The sequence below is a fragment of the Mustela erminea genome, chromosome 14 (genome assembly GCF_009829155.1).
Source record: "Mustela erminea isolate mMusErm1 chromosome 14, mMusErm1.Pri, whole genome shotgun sequence".
NCBI lineage: Eukaryota > Metazoa > Chordata > Mammalia > Carnivora > Mustelidae > Mustela > Mustela erminea.
The window spans coordinates 42,836,480-42,858,046 of record NC_045627.1 but is presented as its reverse complement, the minus strand read 5'-3'; the positions used below and the strand labels follow the sequence as shown (position 1 = coordinate 42,858,046).

At 48.1% G+C, this 21,567-nt stretch overlaps 1 protein-coding gene across 34 annotated transcripts in view; it reads left to right on the top strand.

Annotated features, from left to right (window-relative positions):
• Positions 1–21,567, top strand: part of KCNMA1 (potassium calcium-activated channel subfamily M alpha 1) — a 724,697-nt gene that overhangs the window by 212,958 nt on the left and 490,172 nt on the right. For all 34 annotated transcript variants that reach the window (XM_032312863.1, XM_032312897.1, XM_032312898.1 and 31 more), the window contains exon 2: positions 3,138–3,299. In XM_032312863.1, the coding sequence (XP_032168754.1) occupies positions 3,138–3,299 (162 nt within the window). The remainder of the gene's footprint in view (positions 1–3,137; positions 3,300–21,567) is intronic.

Here is a 21,567-nt window from a genome sequence, read left to right as displayed (position 1 = left end):
TTGTGAAATGGGGTAACTCCACCTGCCTGCTGGATTATCGTAAGCTCTAAGCAAGATTGTACACGGAAAGCACTTAATTTTTGGTTGATGGCATCCTGTTCTGGCTTGATAAGTGGTGGCCAGTCACTGTCGTATTGGGCACTGTCCCTTACAATTCCTTCCCTGCCGTGTGTCTCCACAAAGACACAACCTCCCCAGGCCTCTGCCCTCTCTTCTCTGGAGGAAGGGGTTGTACCTGCTGCTAGCAAGGGATGCTTTGGCTGGAGGAGGCCAAAGGTGGCAACCCCGGCCGGTGGGCAGCAGGCCCCCCAGAGCCCTGGCCTCCTTGCTGTCCTGCCAGTCCCCCAGGCCTGCCTCCCACTGTTGTAATTAAGCCCACAGCATCTAGTGTAAACAAATAATAACACGGGCATTATCTTTCTTTAGTCTGTGTTTTTCCTGGCCTATCATAAAGTAATTAAAATAATGAATGCCTTGTAAAACAATAGTTAAGAGGGCTGGCAAAGGGCATTCTCTGCAGTATACCTCTTGTGCTCTGAATTATTGATGCACTGAAACCACTGGGACTGGGGGGGGGGATCTCCCTGCCTCCTGGCCCCTTCCAGGCAGCTTCTCTCCTCCAAGGTCTGTCTGTTTGCCAGGTGGCTGTGGAGCCTGAGCCTCCTGGGCTGAGGAGCAGCCTGTGGCTGTGGACCAGCTCTGACAGGTCGCTGGGGTGGGGTGTGGTGGACATTGCTTGGAAGGAGACACAGAGCCTCTGATTTGAGGGTTTTGCCCTGCCCCCACCTCTCCCTTGTCCACCCCCAACCCCGGGTTCTGAAAGAAACAGGTGGTGTTCTGTTCCAGGTGAAGAGAGGGGCTTGGAAAGAGCTGGGGGTTCAGGCCCGTGTCCCATTTTAGATCAGGCAGGGATGATTAAGCCGTGCCAACATGATTAGGAATGGTGGTTATCAAAGTGGGGTTCCTGGGCTGGTAGCACCGGTAGGTTCCGACACGGGGCCCAGCACTGTGTTTTAATGAGGCCTCTGAGTGGTTCTGATGCCCACTTGAACTTGAGAATCACTACTTTCTAGTGCCAGTGGCTCAAGGAGAGGCGGGAGGTGGTAGGGCTAATGAACTGAAAGTGTGTTTTGTGCCTTTGGACCCTGGTTAATCCCTCCAACATCTATGCGGCAGGCCATATTGTCCCCATCATAGGGGGTGCGGGGTCCCAGTGGTCCCATGCGGCAGGAGAGCTGAATCTACACCAGCAGAATCTCCACGTGGTCAAGGCTCGGGGTTCTACCAGGCCACTAAGACTGGCCTTAGGTGGCTTGGGTGGCAGAGTCCACAGGTGTAAGTAGGTGGCCCTGAGCAGGCCCACCCTGGGGCTCCCCACAGGCCTCCTCTCACATTGTTCTAGTTTCCCGGGGACCTCACACACCAGGAGAGACAGCATGAGCCCCCAGTGCTGCTAAGGCGCCTTCTGGCTTCTCGACTTCCCTCGAGCCCATGGAGGCCGGAAGGGGAGAACCGTGCGTCAGGAGTAGCTTCCGGCCTGCTTGCAAGTCCCCAGGAGGATGACTCATCCCGTGCATCTCAGCTCTCCTTTCCTCACTCTGCCTTACCCCCACTCCCTGCAGACCAAGCTTTTCACGTCTGCCTTGGTTTCTCTCCCTTGCTCCAACTCAGTGTGTTTGCTTTGAAATTTGATTCTAAGCTTTTAAATTTGAGGGTGAACATAACTGGCCCAGCATCTTTTTCTTCATCTGTTCCTGCAAACATAATCTCAGTGGATATTTAAGTAGGGGGCCCAGTTAAATATGTGTGTTATAGAATATATTTTTAGTATAGCTATGTGTCATGTAAAAAATTTGTATTGTATCTGAAACTCAGTTTTCTCTGGGTGTCCTGTATTTTGTTTGTCACTCGTAGGCCCAGGAAGGGGCTGATACTCAATGAGTATCACAGTGAATGAAAAATAAAACAGAAAGGTGGTGCTATTGGAAGGCAAATTGGAGTTTTCAAAGGGTGGCCTGAGAAGATTCAATTGAACAAAGACATGAGGGAGGCAAGGGAGTAAGTTTTGAACCTCTCTGGGAGAAGTAGGCAGAGGACACATTGCATATAAAAGCATGTGATTTAGGGCCCCACGTGGGGCTCATTTATCTGAGGAAGTCAACCTTGTTTACTCAAGCATGTTTTTAGCCACAATTTATTCTCTTTTGTAATTAAAAAGGTCTGGTGTGGATTTCAGGCACAGCTGGATTCAGATGTTCAAATGATGACATCCGTATTCTGTCACTTATAGCTTCCTCTGTGGTGGCTTCATTCTCAGGGAAGGATTACCTCTCCTCCTCTTTCTAGCAAAAGTCCCAGGCTTGAAGTATATTGGGTTGCCATGGGTCATGTAACCATCACTGGTTCAATTGCTCTTGCTTAAGGGATGGGATGGTCTAATTAATCAGTCTCTATTCCTAGAGCCATTGTGGGCCTTCAGTTTTTTTTTTTTTTTTTTTTTTTTTTTTTAAGATTTTATTTATTTATTTGACAGAGAGAAAGATCACAAGTAGGCAGAGAGGCAGGCAGAGAGAGGGGGAAGCAGGCTCCCTGATGAGCAGAGACCCCGACGTGGGGCTCGATCCCAGGACCCCGAGATCATGACCTGAGCGAAGGCAGAAGCTTAACCCACTGAGCCACCCAGGCGCCCCCCTTCAGTTCTTTTTGAACTACACAGATCGAGATGAGGAGTTGGGGATTTTCTTAAGAAAGATGGAGCATTCCTGTGAGCTGGATAGGAAGGCTGGGCGGGTGGAGACCACAGCATGTCAACCTCACCTCCTTCATAGTTATTCCCGACCCTAGACGAGATGATTTCCATCCTGAGCTTCGTGATTATTTTTCCCTTTAAAGTGGAAAGAGATCAATTTCATTCTTTCTTTCACAAAGATATTTTAAGAGAAAATAAAGAAAAGATTCTTTAAGAAAAAGATTTAAAAGAAATCCAAAGCCATCATGCATTCCATCTCCCTGCCCCTTGTATTTTCAGGCCAGTTCCCACATCAGCCAGGACCTTTCCAACTTTGATTCTTTTGGGTAGGTTGTGTTTAATAAACCCAGTTGGTTCCTATTCTCAACCCTGTTCTCTCTGTTGCCAGGAGGCCCAGAAGATTAACAATGGCTCAAGCCAGGCGGATGGCACTCTCAAGCCAGTGGACGAAAAAGAGGAGGCAGTGGCAGCTGAGGTCGGCTGGATGACCTCTGTGAAGGACTGGGCGGGGGTGATGATATCTGCCCAGACACTGACTGGCAGAGTCCTGGTGAGTCCCCAACTCCCTTCCCCTTGGGGAGGCCTGCTGTCTGGTCTATGATGCCTTTGCTTAGAGGGATGCCATGTTTCCTGGGGCTTCTCCAGGCCTCGACTGTTGGGAAGTGGGGGGTGAACAGTGGGTCATGGAATGGAGGCTGGGTTCTGTGTACATAAGCCAGTGGTTTGAGGGGGGATTTGCATCTGGAGCAATGAGGGTCTGTTGGGAGGATGGAGAGCATTTCCTCTGCCATCAGGATAGGTGTACGCAGGCACGCACACACAAGGGTGCACACATCCACAAGCAGGCACATAGACGCACATGTACACAGCTTGATAATCTTGGAGAAGAGAAGGGAGTTGAAGCAATATGTGCTCAGAATTCTGCAGAGAGCCCATAAAGGATAAATGCCAGGATCCGGTGAGTTCTCTGTACGTGCCCATCGGCTCTCTTGGGTCTGCTCTCGGACAGGGGTTCTCCTGAGAAGGATGCTCTATTCCCAGTGATTTCTTGCTACAATTCTGGAAGCTGCCCTTTCTGGGCCTGAAGCTGGGGCTTGGTCAAGACTCATTTGGCTCAAAGGATGAATGGGAATGTTCTGACGATTGGGTGAATCAAAGATGGGGCAGGAATACTGGAAACCTTGATGCTTCCTGGCAAAAGCTCAGTGAAGGGTGATGGAAAATGTAGGGAGGAGGTGAAAGTTGACCCCTCAGGATCCTTCTTGGGGAGAGCTCTATGTTACGTTCGGAATAAATATCTCACAAACTGCTTGAGGGAGGGGATAAGACACTGAATGTCATGCTTGTGTCACAAAGGTGGTGGCCAGACAGCCTTCAAGGAGGTCAAGGTTCTGTTAATGGAGGGAGCTTTCGGGAGCCGAGCCTTCTGGAGAGTCTGGATGTGAAGCCGTGGCTGTTGTCTATTGACGGAAACATAGAAAGGGAAGAGATTTAAAGCTGGGGCTTGGGAGAGGAGGAGAGAGGAACCAGTGAGGCCAGTTACTGCCTGGAGCAAGACGACCCAGGTTGGTAGGACCAGGAGAGACGGGGCGGCACGGAGAGTCTAATGAGGAAGTGAAGGTGGCTTGCTGCGGGCCATACCCCATCGTCCCCTCCCTGCAGAGTCTCTGGTAAAGGCTCCGTTGCTCTTCTGTGCTTGTGCAGGAGTGGATTCTGTGTAGGAAGCTTGTGGAGGTGGAATTCCAGGTCTGGGCAATCATGTGGGAAGAAACGCAGGCAGTGCATTCTGTACCTGAGGTAGTGATTGTGGACGAGGCTCAGCAGACACTTTGGTTGCCCAGATGCGACGCCTGTCCCTTCCACGTGGCCACTGTGGCCCTCTAGACAGCCCTAATTATCGTCATCAGCATCAGCCAAGAGTTACTGAGGATGACTCGGCCAGGCGTATTTTCCAGCCCTGTGGAACGCAATATGATCTAATTCCATTGCACCATGGACAGAAATGACTGAAAGAACGTCTGGAGGAGAAACGCGATGAGTACAAGCCTCGTGTGGGTGTGCGTAGGGGGCGCTGAGCGTGGGGACATGGGGACCATCAAGAAAGCCTTCGTGGCACCGCACAGGGAGGAGATCCTTTGGGCTAAAACTTCCATTTCAAGATGAACTGAGCCCATGCTTTGTGACAGAGAAGACATCAAAGATAAAAGCTTGGAAACAAGAAAGGGACCACTGAGTGGGCCCGAAGCTGAGAAGAATACCTAAATAATAAACAATAAGGCAGAAAGCATTGGAGTTTGAACTGTGAGCTAACATCACGAATGTCTGTTGAGGAGAGGGGGTCATTCCAGAGGTGGCAGAGAAAGGACATGGCGTGGAGGGAGCGAGGACCAGGCCGTGAACACAGAGGCACCCGAGGGGACAGAGACCCGGGAAGGTGGGCTGGAGACAGCTTGTCATGTCTTCAAATGCCCAGCTAAGGAATTTGGACTGAATTTTGTAGGGAAAGGAGATTTTGAGGGAGGGGCATCACAATGGAAGGTTGTGCAGAGAGAAATATTAGCGGACAGGTGGAGGGCGGATTGGGGAGGCGGGAGCTTGAGGTGTGAGGGTCAGGCAGGACTGTGAGGTCTGGTGCTGGGGACAGGCCACGGCAGCAAGTCCTGAACGAGCTCCGTGTGGTACAGGCAGGTGGGAGGAGGTGTTTTGGTAGCAGAACTCACAGACCAAGTGCCCCAGTAGCTATCTTGATACTCCTGCTCACAGTAACATTCTCGAAAGCTTGAGAGTAGTGCAAGGCCCTACACATTATGATCATGGCAAGGTGCATGTTATATTTGTTCCATATTCCTGATTTTGCTGTTGGGTTGTAGGGGTTAATGACAAGGAAGCAAGAGAGCCAGTCTTGTCAATGAATTCTTCTCCATCTCACAGTCCAGGAACCCAAGGGTTGGGAAGGGCAAAGCCTTGCTGAAGGCTATGCAGCCTGAAGTGACCCAGCAGGGCCTGAGCCTGCAGGCCTCTGGACTCCCTGTCTAGTGCTCTTTCCATGTCGTTACTTCCCAGTCGAAGACAATGCCTCTTCTTTTTCTAAGCCACTGGCAGCTGTCGCTTTGGCTGTGACATTTTGCCATTACTGTCTGAGCCAATTAGGTCCTGAGGCGGTTTGGCCTGATTCTCTTAACATTTGCATGGAGGAGCACGGTGACGCCAGCTGCTCTCTGAAGGTCTCCTTGGAGAAAATCCTGCCCAGGCCGCTCTGGCTCTCTCAGAGCAGAGCAGGTCCTGCTTCACGGAGAGTAGGCATCTGGGAGTTCCAGGCCATACCTCCAGAACAGGTCTCTCCTTCAGGAGAAGGCAGGGCTTTGCTCTGAGGAGGGAGCAGATTTCACGGGGAAGTCTCAGCGCGCACCAGAACGCGGCCCTGCCTGTGCAGAACCCAAAGCTGTGTTTGTCTTGAGCTGTCCAAATGTTTATCCTTGCAACAATGGGACAGAAGCAAGACTAGACATCCAGCTGTTCAGAGTTTCCCTTTTCAATTTTTATTTTATTTTTTGACACATGGCTCAGGAGCTTGGCCTCCACACCTGGGCCCCTTTCTTACCTGTCTCGTTGTCACAGATGAGAGTCTCAGAGCTAGGCATTGTGGGTAAGGCCTAGGTTGGGGAAGATTCCCCAAGACAACCCCAGCACATCTGTAGACACACCTGCTATCTGGGCTCTCTCAGATGAACACATGGTTCGTGCAGCTAAGTACTTATTTCTTACCTGCCCCTGGCACTATTCTAGGCCCTGGGCGTAAAGCCGTGAGCAAGAGAGATGCAGGGCGTGAACTATTTATATTGATAGAGTAGATTTAAAGTTGTAGGGCTCCGTGTGCAAAAGGATAAATGATAGTCACCATTCAGCAGTGCTTTTCCTAGTTCCCACCTGGAGCTTCGGCTTCGGGTCTCGGAATAGCCTGCCTTGTCTCTCGCTGTGGCACTCAGGCTTAGCTTCAGGAGAAGAGCCAGACCGGATTGAGTCTCCTCTTGGAGCACATGGCTGAGGGGTTCTGTGTCGAAGTGAGCACCAGGCTGACAAGTGTTGCGGCTTCCTTCCTTTATTTTTTTAAAATGAAAGATATGTATTATTTTCTGATTATGAGAGGGGGTGCATGCTTATGTCAAAATTTGGGAATGTACTGGAAGAATCGGTGTAAAGCCCACTTTGGGACGTGGAGTTGGCTACGGGACTGTTCAGTGTAACAGTAAATGCTGTGGAGATGCCTCCCAGCCATTGGGGTGTTGCTGGGGCCTTCGTTCACCACATCTGCTGTTCCTTTTATGCACAGTCTCAGGAGATAGGTAGTTCTTCGTGCCAGGGATTGCTGTGGTCTTCCTGGTGGACCTTCAGGGAACACTTCAAGTTGGGAAAGGGATCATGGCCCTCTACTTGTAGCAGCTGCTGCGAGCCAAGTTCATGGCCCATGGAAAGCACATAGCACTTCAAGATTTGCATTCTACAACTTCACATCCCCCTCACTACATCTCTGCGTCCTTTGGCTCATTTTCCCTTTGTCCTGATTGTCTTACCTTCCTCCTCACATTTTACGTGTCTGTGGTTTTATGCTGCATTATTGGTTGGTGAGCTAATTACATTTTTCTAAGATTAAGGTGGTATATATAAATAAAGAGGGTAAGAAACAGAGTAGGCTTTTGTATTGCTTGGTTGTACATTACAGAATCATAAGCCAAAGTCAGTAGTAGAGTTAGTCTAGTTCAGGGTTGGGAAGGTATTCTGCAAGGTGTCAGATAGTAAAGATTTTAGATTTTGCAGATCTAGGGACCATGTCACAACTATCAACTCTGCCATTGTTATTTGAAAGCAGCTGTGGACAATACACAGATGTGACTGTGCTCTCATAAAACTTGCCAAAAACAAGTGGTGGCCCAGACTGTTGTTCGTGGCCATAGGTTGCTGACCCGTGGTCTCTTTGCTTGCTTGTTTAGTAAGTATATCAAAAGGCAGAAAGAACTTCCTTAACAAGGAACCTTGTAAGGTAATATGTCACAAGAGTTATAGTACCAGAGAACCCATTTAAAATGAGGAAAGTTACAGACACACAGAAACACAGACGGCTAAATGTTGCCACACATACACACTCACACCATCTTTGTTAAGCATTTTATTTCCGAACATTCTTATTTATTAATCCCTACATTGATCTCTGAGTGACTGTCTCTCTAAGAAAACACTATGTCCCGTGGCCACTCATGGCCTCACCTCAAGGTGCAAGCTGGGTCTACATGTCTACATTGCTTGGGCCGTACTACAAGCCCTTTATACATTCAGTAATTTTTGCTTCTCTTCAAAGATTGGTTTTTGTCCATATAATGATCAGCTCCTTGAGCAAAGAGAGAACTCCCAGAACTGTTCCTTTTGGTTATTTTCCCCCATATTCCCATGCCACTACATTTGAATATTGTTCCAGGAGGCATCTAGATCTAATCCATAGACTGAGAAGATAGACTACTTGCTTTGCTGTCATCGGGATGATTTGTTGAAGAAGGAGAAAGAAAAACACCAATCTTGCCCTTAATCTTCCTAAATGCATTGCCCGTGTGGCATTTTACTTCACATTCTGTACACAGGCTGGGCCATTCTATCTTCATCACCCGGGGCCCCAAAGAAAATATGTATCAAATACGCCTTTCAAACAGAAATAATCCTGTCGGTTTAATAGGGTTAAATAGACGTGTTCTGTTATGCCATTTGCACGTGAAATTGGACCGGTTGGACAAAATGGCATTGCACGTGGGCATGTGCCTAATCAACTATGTGACATTTATTGCTTTCATTTCTCCCTTTAGGTGACTCATGGTGCAGCTGACATTTCTTATCAGCATTCTGTACTTTTCTTTTCCAGGGCTGCCTGGTGGCAAGTTCACGCACAGCTCACATTTCCATCTCTCTTTTCCTCTCATCCGCACTCCCTCCCCTTTTTATTACATTTCAGGCAAATCTACATAAAATTTTTATAATCACCTACAAATGTGCTATGTCGCAGAAAGACCAGAGATGTCACGGGCCTGCATTCTTTGTAAGAATGTTCTCATAGTGAAGGGGAAGGTCCTGCCATCTGTGCACTTGGGAGTTGATCGGGATTTTGAGTTTTTTTTTCTTTTTAAACTCCCCTAAGGAGGCGTCTTTGGAAAGAAATGCATGGCAGTTGCTCTCCAGGACTTAATAATGGCTTTTTATTTTATCCTATGCAGAGTTTATATTTTGGATATGAATCAGTAGGTCAAGGAAGGGCTGCTTTCTTTATATCATTAAACAGGAAATGTTTGTCCTCACCTTGAAGGGTGCACTAGGTTGCCCTAGGTCTGTTACTTATGACCCAGCACCATTGGGTGGGAAAACATGAGTGAGAGAAGTCACTGAATCCAGCAGGAACTCATGGTAGGTGGTGAGCTGCCTGTCACTGGAGAAGTTCAAAGACAGGCAGGATCACATTTGGTGCTGTTGCTGCTGGTTGCTTAGACTTCATCCTCGGTGCTGTTGCTGTTGGTTGCTTAGACTTCATCCTCGCTGCTTTAATTGGCTTCTACAGAAAACTAGATCTAGGAGATGCTCTAGGATAAAAATGGGTTTCCTGGAACTTGGACAGACTTCCTTTCTCTCCTGTTTTTGAGATTTGTCAATGCATATCAACATGAAAGGCTTAAAGAAGTCCTGCGTTAAAAAGGCAGAAAGGCTTTGCTTTGCCCAACATTTCCCATTCCTATTTCACCATTAAACCCTTTCCTTAGGAAAAACCTATAGGCATCATAAAGAACACACTTTGGGAAACATTTAAGTAGTCCAGGGATCAGTGAACTGCAACCCATGGTCCAAATCTAGCTCACTGCCTGTTTGGCTCCCAAGCTTGTAAGCTAAGGATGGTTTTAACATTTTTAATGGTGTTTAAAAAAAAGAAAAGAAATCAAAAGAATATCTTGTGACATGTGGAGTTATATGAAATTCAAATTTCAGTGTTCATAAACAAAGCTTTATTGGGACACAGCCATGTTCACTCATTTACATATTGTCTATGGCTGCTTTTGTCCTGAACTGCAATGCAGAATTGAGTAGTCTCCACAGAGTCCAAAATACCCACCAGCCTAAAATAGTTCCTGTCTGGCCCTGTACAGAAGACGTTTGCCAGCCCCCGAACTAAATCATTAAACTCCCCCTCTGCTCCAGGATGATCAGTATTTCTAAGCAGCTAGCGGGATTTGCCCCTCAGTTCCCCACAGCACACGTTCATGAATAAGGTGTACCATCTAGCCCCTTTGGCAGACATTTAGGCCCACAACCTTGACCAAATGATGTCACAGAGGTGGGGAGACAAAGGACAGAGCCAGGCCCCCAAGTTCAGCAGCAGGTTCCCAGCTGGCTCAGTTAATGGGTCTCAGTGGCGTGCGTCTGGGAATTCTGCAGCAGGGTCCGTTTATCTTCACCTGCCTACATCTCCTGCTTTCAGCCTACCCCGGGCCCTGCCCAGCAGCCAGAGTCCAGTCCCTGCCACGGAGGACACGCCTGGCTCAGGCCTGCAGGCCCCACATCTTGGCCACACCAGCTGCTCGTCTGCACTGCTGGTCTACGGGCCACATGCTCTGTGAGCCAGCCTCCCCAGCACCTTCTGTAAGGAGCAGCTGTTAATTTTACTAGCTGGGGTGTTGACTTCTCTGGCCTCCCCTGTGAAAATGAAGGAGAGTTTCAGAAATGAATCCTCAGATAGCTCATGGGGTGAGGAAAAGCCTCCTGGCCCAGGAGCAGGCTGCTTTAGCCTGGCTGTTTGTCTATGACCCCCAGGGTCCTCTGGGCTCGGTGGCCTGTGCTTGTGCCCCATTGCCTCTCTCCTCCGGGGGTTTCTGGGGGGAGTGGGTGCCTGTGTTGTCCTCCTACCTTATCTGTCTGTTCATTCGTTCATCGACATCCATTTGTCCATCTGTCTCATCCACGTGCCTTCACTGGTGTTCCCTGGCACAGGAATTGAATGTAGTGCCCTGCAGATGCCTGATCAGTAAGGTAGGGCATTGCAGGGCTCTCCTGTGCCAGTCACCCCTGCTTCTGTTCTTCCTGTTGCAGCTTCTGGGTATGGGCTGGGAGACAAGAGACCTGCCCTCCTCTGAGCCAGCGTTCTATGATGGGAGCTCCTATTCTCTTGTTCTCCATCTGGCTCCTTGTGTCTTTTTCTCATTGGGTTGGAACCAACAAGGAGGATAAGTAGAACACTCAGCCTCCCGGCATCTCCAGCTCCTGCTTTTTCTCCCACCCTGGGACATGCATCCTCAGGAAAGGAGGCTGGGGGCTGTTATGCATGGTCCCGTAGTGTGCTTAGGGACCCAGCCTCTGCAGCCCTTCTGCTGAGTCCCAGCTGGCCCTTCTCTAGGGCTTTGACCCTGCACGAGTGGCTTCAGTTTTGGTGCCTCAGTTTCCTCATCTGTCCAGTGGCCAAAGTAATAATCCCTGTTTCTTAATCTTGTAAGGATTTGATGCATCCATGTATATAGAATGTTTAGAATCGTGGCTATTACATGTTGAATGCTTACTAAGCATTAGCTGTTATTACTTTGCCCTTGTTGTGTGACCCCAATGACATGTCTCAGAGGAAATGGGCTGCTGTGCGGGGAGTGGAGAATAAATCCTTTCCCGCAGCAGAGTTGGAGCAGCACTTGGACCTCGCCACACTCAGATATCCACTCAGAGTGCCGAACTAGCTCTGGGCATGGCCATTTGAAAGGGCTCTTGAATGTCCCAGGCAACCTTGGTTTGGGTCCAGCCAGCTGATGGTGCTTGCTCCATGCACACAATTGAGGCCCTGTCATTTCTGAAGCTGCCTCATGCCAGCCTGACTCACCAATGTCAAGTCGGCCAGGAAATTCTCACTTCATGTAGCCTCCTGGAGCTGGCCGGGGCCTGCAGTGCAGACTGGGCTCACCCTGGGAGCCATGCATCCCAGGAGCATGTGTCATAGGAAATGCCTTAGCAGGGTGACAAATAGGTCTTATAGGAAAAGGGCCAAGGGCACTCACTGTGGTCCCCTTGTGTGGTCCTTCCTGGGTATGGGATGAGGCTGACAGACAGAGCCAATTTCAGAGAACACGTCATCTCCAGTATACAGGGAGGTGTCTTCAACATTCATTTTGGTGGGCAGCACCACAAACCTGTTGGAAGGATGCAGGAATGTGTCCTGTCACCAGAAGAGGACGCATATTCTGCTGTACATACAAGGCACCTCCCTGGAGCTATTCATTCATTCTTTCAGACATTCCTGGAAGATCTACTAGGTGTCAGATGTTATTTAAGGCACTGGACACATGTTAGTTCTTCTAGCAAAATCTGCAAAGTGAAATCATTCTGAATGTTGAAAGTGCAAATGGTATGCCTACATTTTGCTACAGTACTCTAGGTGGCAAGATTTTTGAAGTACTTTGGTCATAGATCAGAGCCCACAACCTCTCCATCCATCCTTGGACAGGCCTGGGAGCCTGACTTTTTCAGTCCTGGTCATACATCCTGTGTATGCTTGCCGCTGGCCCTGGGGAGCCTGAGCAAATGTGTTTCATGACTAACTTCTTTCCCATCCAGTAAAAGCTGGAGGCTTTGGAGGAAATGGAATGGTTGTATTTGGGGCCCACCATCTTGTGCTGGGAGAGTTTTCTCACTTGGCTTTTCCCCTAGGGCCTTTGGAGGACACCCATGCTTTAGCCACCCCTCTTTGCCAGAAAAATGCCCAGGTGGACTGAAACTCTCCTTAGAGCCTCCATTTCAGCTGTGTAGAAGCTTATTTAGCAGGGAGACTCAAAAATAGGGATGACGTGGATGACAGAGTCGCCAGCCGTTGTCATTGCTGGGGGCACGTGCTTATAGAGTCACACTCGGGACCACACACAAGCTGATGCTTCCAAGTTTAGTTTACTAGGCTATGTTTAGGAAGAGGCAGACTGACTCGTGCCTGTAGGCCCCAAACATCCCGATTTTGTGCACTAGAAGCCCCATTTTTAGGGTCTGGGTCCAGAATGAGGTCTTTTCCAGAAAAACAACTACTTCAGGAGAATGACAACAACAGAAATCCACCATTTGCCCTAAAAATTTTATCGCCAAAAAAAAAAAAAAAAAAAAAAAAAAAAAGTGCTCTCTAGCGTTTGAGTAGTGAGGGAACTAGGGCAGGACATTTGCTTGTCTGTCTTTCTTAAGGAATTAGGGCACTCGAAAGCTCCATTAAATGTGCTCAGGCCTTTTAAGCAGCAGGCCCATGTTTTTGCTCATCCAGTTAATTTTAGTTCATACAATTGGCCTGGTGCTGATATAGAAGATCACGACAATGCCCAGAAGCCGGGGGCCTGTTTGAATGGAAGCTTGGTTCCCAGTTCCCAAGCCTGCTGGGACGCAGGTCTTTCCCTAGGGCTTGGGACTTACCTGTCAGCTCTATTTGCCTCCTCCTCAGGCAAGCAGAACTCTGGGCCTTCTGTGTGTGTTGGACGCAGGTGAATCCAGAAACTCAATACCCAGGTCTGTGGAGAATCCGGGGTCCAGCAGATTGCTCTGATGGGTCAAGAAACCCTCTCCTTCGTCTGTCCCCAGCCTGCCTCAGCAGAGAGTCTGCATTTTTACCTTTTCCCCCATCTCTGTTTTGAACTGTTTCTTCTTTCTTTTTGGTGGCTCTTGGTGAAGTGACAGTCTTTTTTTTTTCTTTCTTTCTTTTTTTAAAAAAATTTTAAAATTTTTTAATAAACATATAATGTATTATTAGCCCCAGGCATATAGGTCTGGTGAAGTGACGGTCTTAAGGGAAACGGGGAGCAGCTCATTGAAAAAGGGAGAAGAAAAGATCCTGTTCCTACTCCACCTTCTCTTCAATTTGGGCTATGCTTACATTAAAAATATCTTGAGGGGCACCTGGGTGGCTCAGTGGGTTAAAGCCTCTGCCTTCGGCTCAAGTTATGATTCCGGGGTCCTGGGATCGAGCCCCGCGTTGGGCTCTCTGCTCAGCAGGGAGCCTGCTTCCCCCGCCCTCTCTGCCTGCCTCTCTGCCTACTTGTGATCTCTGTTAAATAAATAAATAAATAAATAAAGGCTTGAAACAGAGGGCGAATTGCAAAAGGGTGGCGTTTCAGAGGGCACTCTGCTGGCTTCCTGGCTGCCACATGTGCCTGCTAGTTCCGTTCGCCTCTGAACCCTGACTTGCTCAGGAAGGCGTGGGGTTTGGAATCCCACTGGGAGGTACCCAGAACATTCTCCTGGTGTGTCATGCTAGATCTCTCTGGAGGTAATTATATGACCAGGGCATTCACAGAGCCTCCTGCCTGGGATTGTGCCCTAGGAGTGGAAAATAGCTTCCTGCAAAGGAAAAGGGTTGTTTTTAGGAGCCGCCTAATTGCACAGACACCTGCTTGGGCTCTGGGGAATGCTGCCTTAAGGTTATCGTCTCCCTCTGAGCCATGAGGTGGGCAACTTGGTTTCTTAGACCTTGGACCTGTCCAGGAAGAAAGCATAGAGCATCTGAAAAAAAGAAAACCGTTTGCTCACCCAGGTTCATGCAGTGCTTCTCTCTGGGCCTTGGGGATTAGTGACAGTGTTCGAGATCAATTTGGGAAATAAAAGTAGAGGTGATGACCACTTTCTTTCATCTGAGGAACTGTGGTCAGCTGAAAACTAACTAGGTTCTTATCCTGGTTCTGCTGTAACTTCCTGGTGACCTTGGACAAGTCAATTCCCTTTCAAGGTCTTGGTGTCTCTATGAATGAAACAAGAGCATAGCAATAGTTAGTTTCCTTCTGGTCGCAAATGTGTCTGTGTTTTCTCATTCCCTCTACCATCCTTCAGTCCATAAAGACAGTGAGGGTTTACCTCTGACCCGTGTGTTCTTTGCAATGAACGCTGGGAGAGCTACAACAGGAAAAAGAAGAGCTTTTTCTCATCTTCTGGAGCAACTGAGGAGAAGCAGGAGATTGCACAGGACGTCCCTCTTGGACCCTCCCCTGACTTCTTGTTTCATTTCAAATAACCTCTAAAACTCTCCCTGTGTGAGAGGGCCTCTGCCTCACACTCCCCTAAGATTCTTTTCCTCTCAGACTCCTTTCTAGGCAGATCTCAATATGCAGAAAAGAAAGCATCTAGCAGAGGGAGCAGGACCTGTGACTGTGGAGCTGGGCTAGAGGAAAGATGTCCTGAGAGAAGAGGTCACCTCCTCAAGGCCAGGTCCTCCCAGGGGAAGTGGGCTTCTTTGAAACCATTTCAATCTTGGATCCTCCTTGACTTATCTTTAAACAGTCGGAATCCTCCAAGGGGAGCGTGTTCTGACTCGGTAACCACACTAGCACCAACACTGACTTTAAGAGAAGCCTTCTTCCTGACTCTGTTTGGGGAGACCTTGAGTGACATACAGCTTCTGTCCTTTGCTGTGACAGAAGTGCTGTTGAAGTAACTCACACGTTCCTGGAACCCCATTCCTCTTCTGGAGGTAGTAGTGGTACCTGTACACATATAGGAGGAGGCACATTGGGTGCCTGGTGGCTCAGTTGGTTAGTTGTCTGCCTTCGGCTCAGGTCATGATCCTAGGGTCCTGGGATCGAGTCCCATGTCGGGCTCCCCAACTTCTCCCCTCTACCCTTCTACCTCTGCTCACAATCTCTCTCTGTCTAATAAATAAATAAAATCTTTAAAGAAGAGGCCCATTTTTTAAAAATGGTGAGCGACAGAGGTACCCGAGAGGGGTTGAGCAGTGAGGAAGCCTCACTGTCATGAAAGTCGTTTTTTTTAAATCTCAGGAGCAAAGTGGCATACCCCAGAGGCTGGCGGGAGCTGCTAGGTGAACCCTACATTCCCAGCAAGGGTGCAAACGCTGTGGGTGGGTGATCAGTGGATTGGGCGTCATGAACGTTCCCCAAATGAAGCTTCATTTTGGGTGAAGTTTGATGAGCTTAAACACACACACACACCCACAACAAACCCTCAGTGGACTCCAGTGTTCCCCATTTAATGAACCTGATTTAAGCAAAGACTCTCTGAATCCTTGGGAGTAAAGAATGAGTGTCACTGTTCCTGTGACCAGTGCCCACTTTGCAAACCAATGGGTGTATCTGGTTGTTTCCCCAGAAAGTTTCAGGGCTAAAGCAGGTTTCCATAGCACCCTGATCCTGAGTCAGTTGCCAGGTTGGGGGCTCAGGGTCCTTGCCAGCAGACACACCTTGTGGAGGCAACGAGGCAAGCCATCCTTCTAGGCATCAAAGATGAAATTCCTCTTCCCTGGGGTGTGATGGAGAGCTCCAGATAGAGAGACCAGAGATAAATAAGAAACTGGATTCTCTTTCATTCAACTCTCAGACAGCCTCTAGTGCTAATTATTTCTGTGGTAGATTTTGTCAGACCTCTAATTCCTCTCCTTTTGCCATAGGTGGTATATTTTAGAGATGCAAAATGACATGAAAAACAATCCACTTTCCTGAAAGATAATTTTGTGTACATGAAACAGACGCACTAAGCCATTTATAAGCGAGCTATTTGTTCTTAGGGATCTGGAGAAAAATCTGAATTTCTAATTTCAGGCTCTTTAATAATTTTCAAAAGAACCAACACTAATAAATGTCTTTGAACTTCTCTAGGCTGTCTTCTATTCCATGATTGCAAAGCACTGGAAAAGAAGTAGAATTCTTTACCCAGATGAACTCCTTAAGAGGGTGGAGCGGACATTGGCCCCAGGAGGTACTTTCTAGCAGAATTGGGGGAACCCTAGATAAAGAGGCTCAAGGAAAATGCTCAAGGTCACTTTCAGAGCTTCAGACATGCAGCGAGGGCCTCAACGTTGGCATTTGCTGCATAGCCTGGGCTGCTAAGACTTGGGAGAAGGCCATAGAGAGGGAGAGAGTTAGAACTTCGTTAAGGGGATTTGTAATGAGAATACATGCAACACGCAGCGTTCTGCTGCTTTGGTGTTCAAGGATTAGAAGAGATCTGGTCCAGGGATTGGGGAACGTGTCATCTCCTGGGCCCACTCTGATTAACTGGTAGCGGTTCCAAGAATGCTTTGCTGAAGAGTCAAGGCTCGGCAGCAAAGACGAACTGGGACTCCACTTTCCAGACTGTTGTGATTGATTAGAGATTCCCATCACTAGCTGTGGCTTGAAAGGGGGGCACTGCTGGTGTGATTTATGCCGTGTGATGCCCTAGGTGTCTCTCTTCTAGGTCATTCTCCTGAGTAAAGTGAGGCGGCTTGTCCAAGGTCACGTAGTCAGTCCCGAGCAGGATATGGACAAGAACCCATGTTTCCCGCTGTCTAGCATTGGATACCCCAGCTCCATAGGTTAGGTCCCAGAGGAGCAGAAAGTTTTCAGCTTCCTGGATGAGCTGCCTTTTTCTTTTCTTTCCTTTTCCTTTTCCTTCCTTCCTTCCTTCCTTCCTTCCTTCCTTCTCATGTTGTAGCCTGATTTCAGCTTTTTATTTCTACCTGGAGACTTGCTTTAGTGTTTGGAGAAGCAGAGGGGCTGGATTTCAGGTCCACGGTGATTCTACAGACAAACAGAAATGCTAGCACCATTTTCCCATTTGTGAGGTCCCCTCTCAAAACCTCCCTTAAGCACGGAGCACGCGCGGGTCACGTCACAGCCTTTCCCACTGCAGAGCTTTGCCCTTGGCCCACTCCCGGGTTCCACTCTCGCCATCCGGGCAGATGCCTGTCCCCCGCCCTGCTCCCCAACACTCTATGAAATGCTTTTGGTGGGGGCTCCTGCGTCATCCTTCCCTCTAAGTCTTCAGAAGCCTCACCTCCTGTTTCTTCCTGTTTTCTTCCTTAACGATTCACCTCTCAGATATTCATGCTCACATCTTAATGGTTGTGCTTACAAAGATAAATACGTTTTGCCTCGGACGAAGAGCAGCATCTGCCCTGACTTGAATTTAAAAGTCTGCAAGAGTGGCTGGATGGGAGCAAGGGTAGAGTCCTGGGCTTTTATCCTGGGAGCCATAAAAGTTTGCTAAGATTTTATTGCCTCCATCAAGATGAAAATGGGATTCCAAGGCTTCAAATATGATAGATAAATAATAAGGAAAACTCTGGCTTTTGTCAAAGCCAAGTTCTCTTTGCCAGTTTTGTGAGTCTTCTGTTGTGCCCGCACCTTGGCATCTCTTTCATTCTGATGCCAGACAGAACCTTCCCTGGGAATTTATGCAAAACTGGGGCTGGATATAGGATTTTGGACAATTGGTAAAACTCGGAAGAAGGCTGATAAATTGTGTTCTTGGGCCATAACTCACTTCCAACCTCACTGTCCATCCCTTAGTTCTTGCTTCTCTCCTTCCAGGCTAATGGGGATGGTTGTAGAAAGCTCCATTAGTGGAGAGACCCAGGCTGGGTTGGGATGGATAGGGCCGTGTAACAAACAGGACTATCATTGCACATACCAGGCAAGCTTTCGTGTTTAGGGTGGCTGGGATTTGAATGGTGTCTTCAGCAGCCAGCCGTGCACAACTGTAAAAGTCGTCATTTCCATTTCCACGCACATCTCACCTTCTTTAGAAGGCAGTGCTGCAGGGAGCCCAGGTGCCAGGCTGGGTGGCTAAGAACGTACCCCGTGAGTCCTCCGTGGAACTCGTTTCTGATTTGAGTGCTTGTGTGGTGGGAAACTGATACAGACATCTCACATCCTGGCAGTAGCAGAATCCTTGAATTTGCCCCCGTGCTGCTGCCTCCGTTGTCCTGGTTGAAGCCCTGTCACCTCCTCCTTCCTCCATTCATAGCAACTGCTGTGTTACTCTCCCCAGTTGCCCCATCTCTTCCCTTTGGCCCACTTTGCATGCCACTGCCAGATGCCATTTGCCTCCTTAAAGACAGCTTTGCTTTGGTCCCCCCATGGCTCAGGGACCTTCAGTAGCTTCCCATGTCCTCAAACCCAGACTCTTTATGCAGAGGGTCAGGGCTTACCATCCTCTGGCCCCCAGTCTTCTCCACACACTCCATGTGTTCAAATCCTGCTCACCCTTAAGGTGCGGTGCAGGGTCCTCCCTCCCATGTAACCCAGCACTCTTGTTCACGATTCCCTTACACTCCTGCAGGTGACCTCTGTGCCCTATCAAAGGCCCTGGCGGAATGGCTCAGGGCACTGGCTCCAGAGCCAGCCTGGCTGAGTTTGACTCCTGCTTTGCCAGGTACTTGTGTAACTACGGCCCATGATCAGCAGTAGTACCTGCCTCCAAGGGATATTATGAGGATGAAATAAGCTAATATTTGTAAAGTGCTCAGAACAGTAGCTGGCACAGGCTAAATATTATATAAATTGTTTGTTAAATAGATATAATAAAATTTCAGATTTCTTGAGAACAGGAAACTTGTATTTTAATATTATAATCCCTTTGTCTCTTATACTGAGCTAAAATAATCCTGAACCAGACTGCTGTGACAATGAAATTTAAGAGAGGGAGAGAGAGGGTAAAAGGGAGAGAGAGAATATATACATGTGAAAGCACTTTGTCGGTTGTTCATTCAGCTGAAATTATTGAGTATCTGGAAGTACCAGGCTCTGTGCTCAGTAGTTGCTAATGATCCAAGTGGGATGACTTCCAGTTTCAATACTCAAGGTCTAGGGGAAAGGACAGAGATGTAAGTCTGCGGCTAAACATTTTGGCTCTAGCTGTATGAAAGACGAGTAGCAGCCCTTATTCTGATCTCACCCCCATGTGACGGATGAGAAAACCAAGGAACAGAGATTTTCTTCATAACTTAGGCAAGACCACAGATCCACTAAGATTAAGAATTTGGATTTTTAAAAAGATTTATTAATTTATTTTATTTTAGAGAAAGAGAGAGTGAGGGCAGGAAAGGGCAGAGGGAGAGAATCCCAAGCAGAGAATCCCTGCTGAGGGCAGAGCTGGACACTGGGCTTGATCTCATGGCCCCGCGATCATGACCTGAGCTGAAACCAAGAGTCAGACACTTAACTGACTGAAGTACCCAGCTGCCCCCAGAATTGGAATTTAAACCTAGGTTCCCGTGACTCGGTGGCTTAGGCTCTTTCCGCTGTACGTGGTGCTTCTTATCAAGAACAAGCGAAGGAAGAATGCCTGAAATGAAGAACACAGCAAACAATAGGTGTTGGCGAGGATGTGGAGATAAAGGAACTCTGATGCCTTGTTGGTGGGAATGCAAACTGATGTAGCCACTGTCGGAAACAGAATGGAGGTTCCTCAAAAAATTAAAAATGGAATTATGCATGATCCCATAATTTCTCTAATGGGTGTTTACCCAAAGCAAACGAAGACACTAATTCAGAAAGATATATGCACCTGCGTGTTTAGTGCAACATTATTTACAATAACCAAGATGCAGAAGCAACTCAAGTGTCCATTGATAGACGGAAAAAGAAGATGTGATACGTATGTATACTTATACATACCCATATGGACTATTACTTGGCCATAAAAAAGGAGATTTTGCCATTTACAACAACATGGGTGGACCTAGAGGGTACAATGTTAAGTGAAATAAGTCAGAGAAAGACAAATACCATAAGATTTCACTCATATGTGGAATTTAAGTAACAAAACAGACAAACAAAGAAGAAAAAGAGACAAACAAAACACCAGGACAAACTGAAGGTTGCTAGCAGAGGGTGAAGGAGTTAGGGATGGTGAAATAGGTGAAGGGGATTACGAGTTCACTTATCTTCGTGAGTGTTGAGACATGTGTAGACTTGTTGAGTCATTATCTTATATACCTGAAACTAATAGAACACTGTATGTTAATTATACTTTAATAACTTAAAAAAAAAAAAGATGAGTGAAAGAATGAGTGACGGTGTGAAAGAATGACCTGGAAGATCCCAAAGACATGGCTCCAGGAAGAACAACTCAAACCAGGGATTTGCCATACGGGGCGAGTTCCATGTCAGGTTGGGCAGGTAGTAAATCACCGAGGCCATAACCATTTGTCCTGTCAAGCATTTTCTATGGTAGACAGGAGGCAGAGTTTCATTGCTTCCCTTTTTGGGGCCACCTCACCCCTTTTGTCACTCCAGGATGGCCTTCTGCCATTTCTCTCTGAGGAAAAGGTGGTTTTATTTTGGTCTCCTCTGGGCCATGCTGAGGACAAGAAGTGAATGTGACGATAGATGGAAAAAGTACTTAACCATTTGCTTTTCGATCTGCTTTCACCATAATGGGCCCATTTGGAAGGCTTCTGTAGGTACAGGGACAATGTCCACTGGGCTTCATTAGCCACTAAGTGATCAAGGCTTCAGGGAACAGTCTGGAGAGAGCCTGGCTGGTTTCCATGGCAACCACAACTTGCTTCAGCCCCTTGCGCACACTCCTGTCTCTTTCCACGTATGTGTTTACTTATTATTGGCTCCATGCGGGAATGCCCGAGTGGCTACGTAGGTGTCTTCTGTGCTTCCGTGGCTGAGGTCATTCTCTCAGTGTGGACGTAGACCCACAGGTGGGCAGTTAGGGGCAAAAGATTTGGCCGATTAGGAAAAGCTCTCCTATAGGCCCCCAAGCTTCTGCTGTCTGTGAGCATGATGATGGACATCCCCGGAGTGGGGACGTTAGAGATGTGGATCTAGAACCATGACTGTCAGACACTGTGTAGGGCTCTACCGTGAATCACAAGCCACTCTGGAGTGCTCGTTGGGGGTCACGTTGCTCTCATCAGCAGGTGGCTTGCTACTGTCTCCGGGGGAGGCCTATGGGCTGGCCGAGAGTGCCTAGGCTTGAGAAGCTCCAGTCCTAGGCTGTTTGACATGGGAGCCAGGAACCTCAGGTGGCTGTTGAAACTTGAAACTTGGCCGGTCCAAACTGGC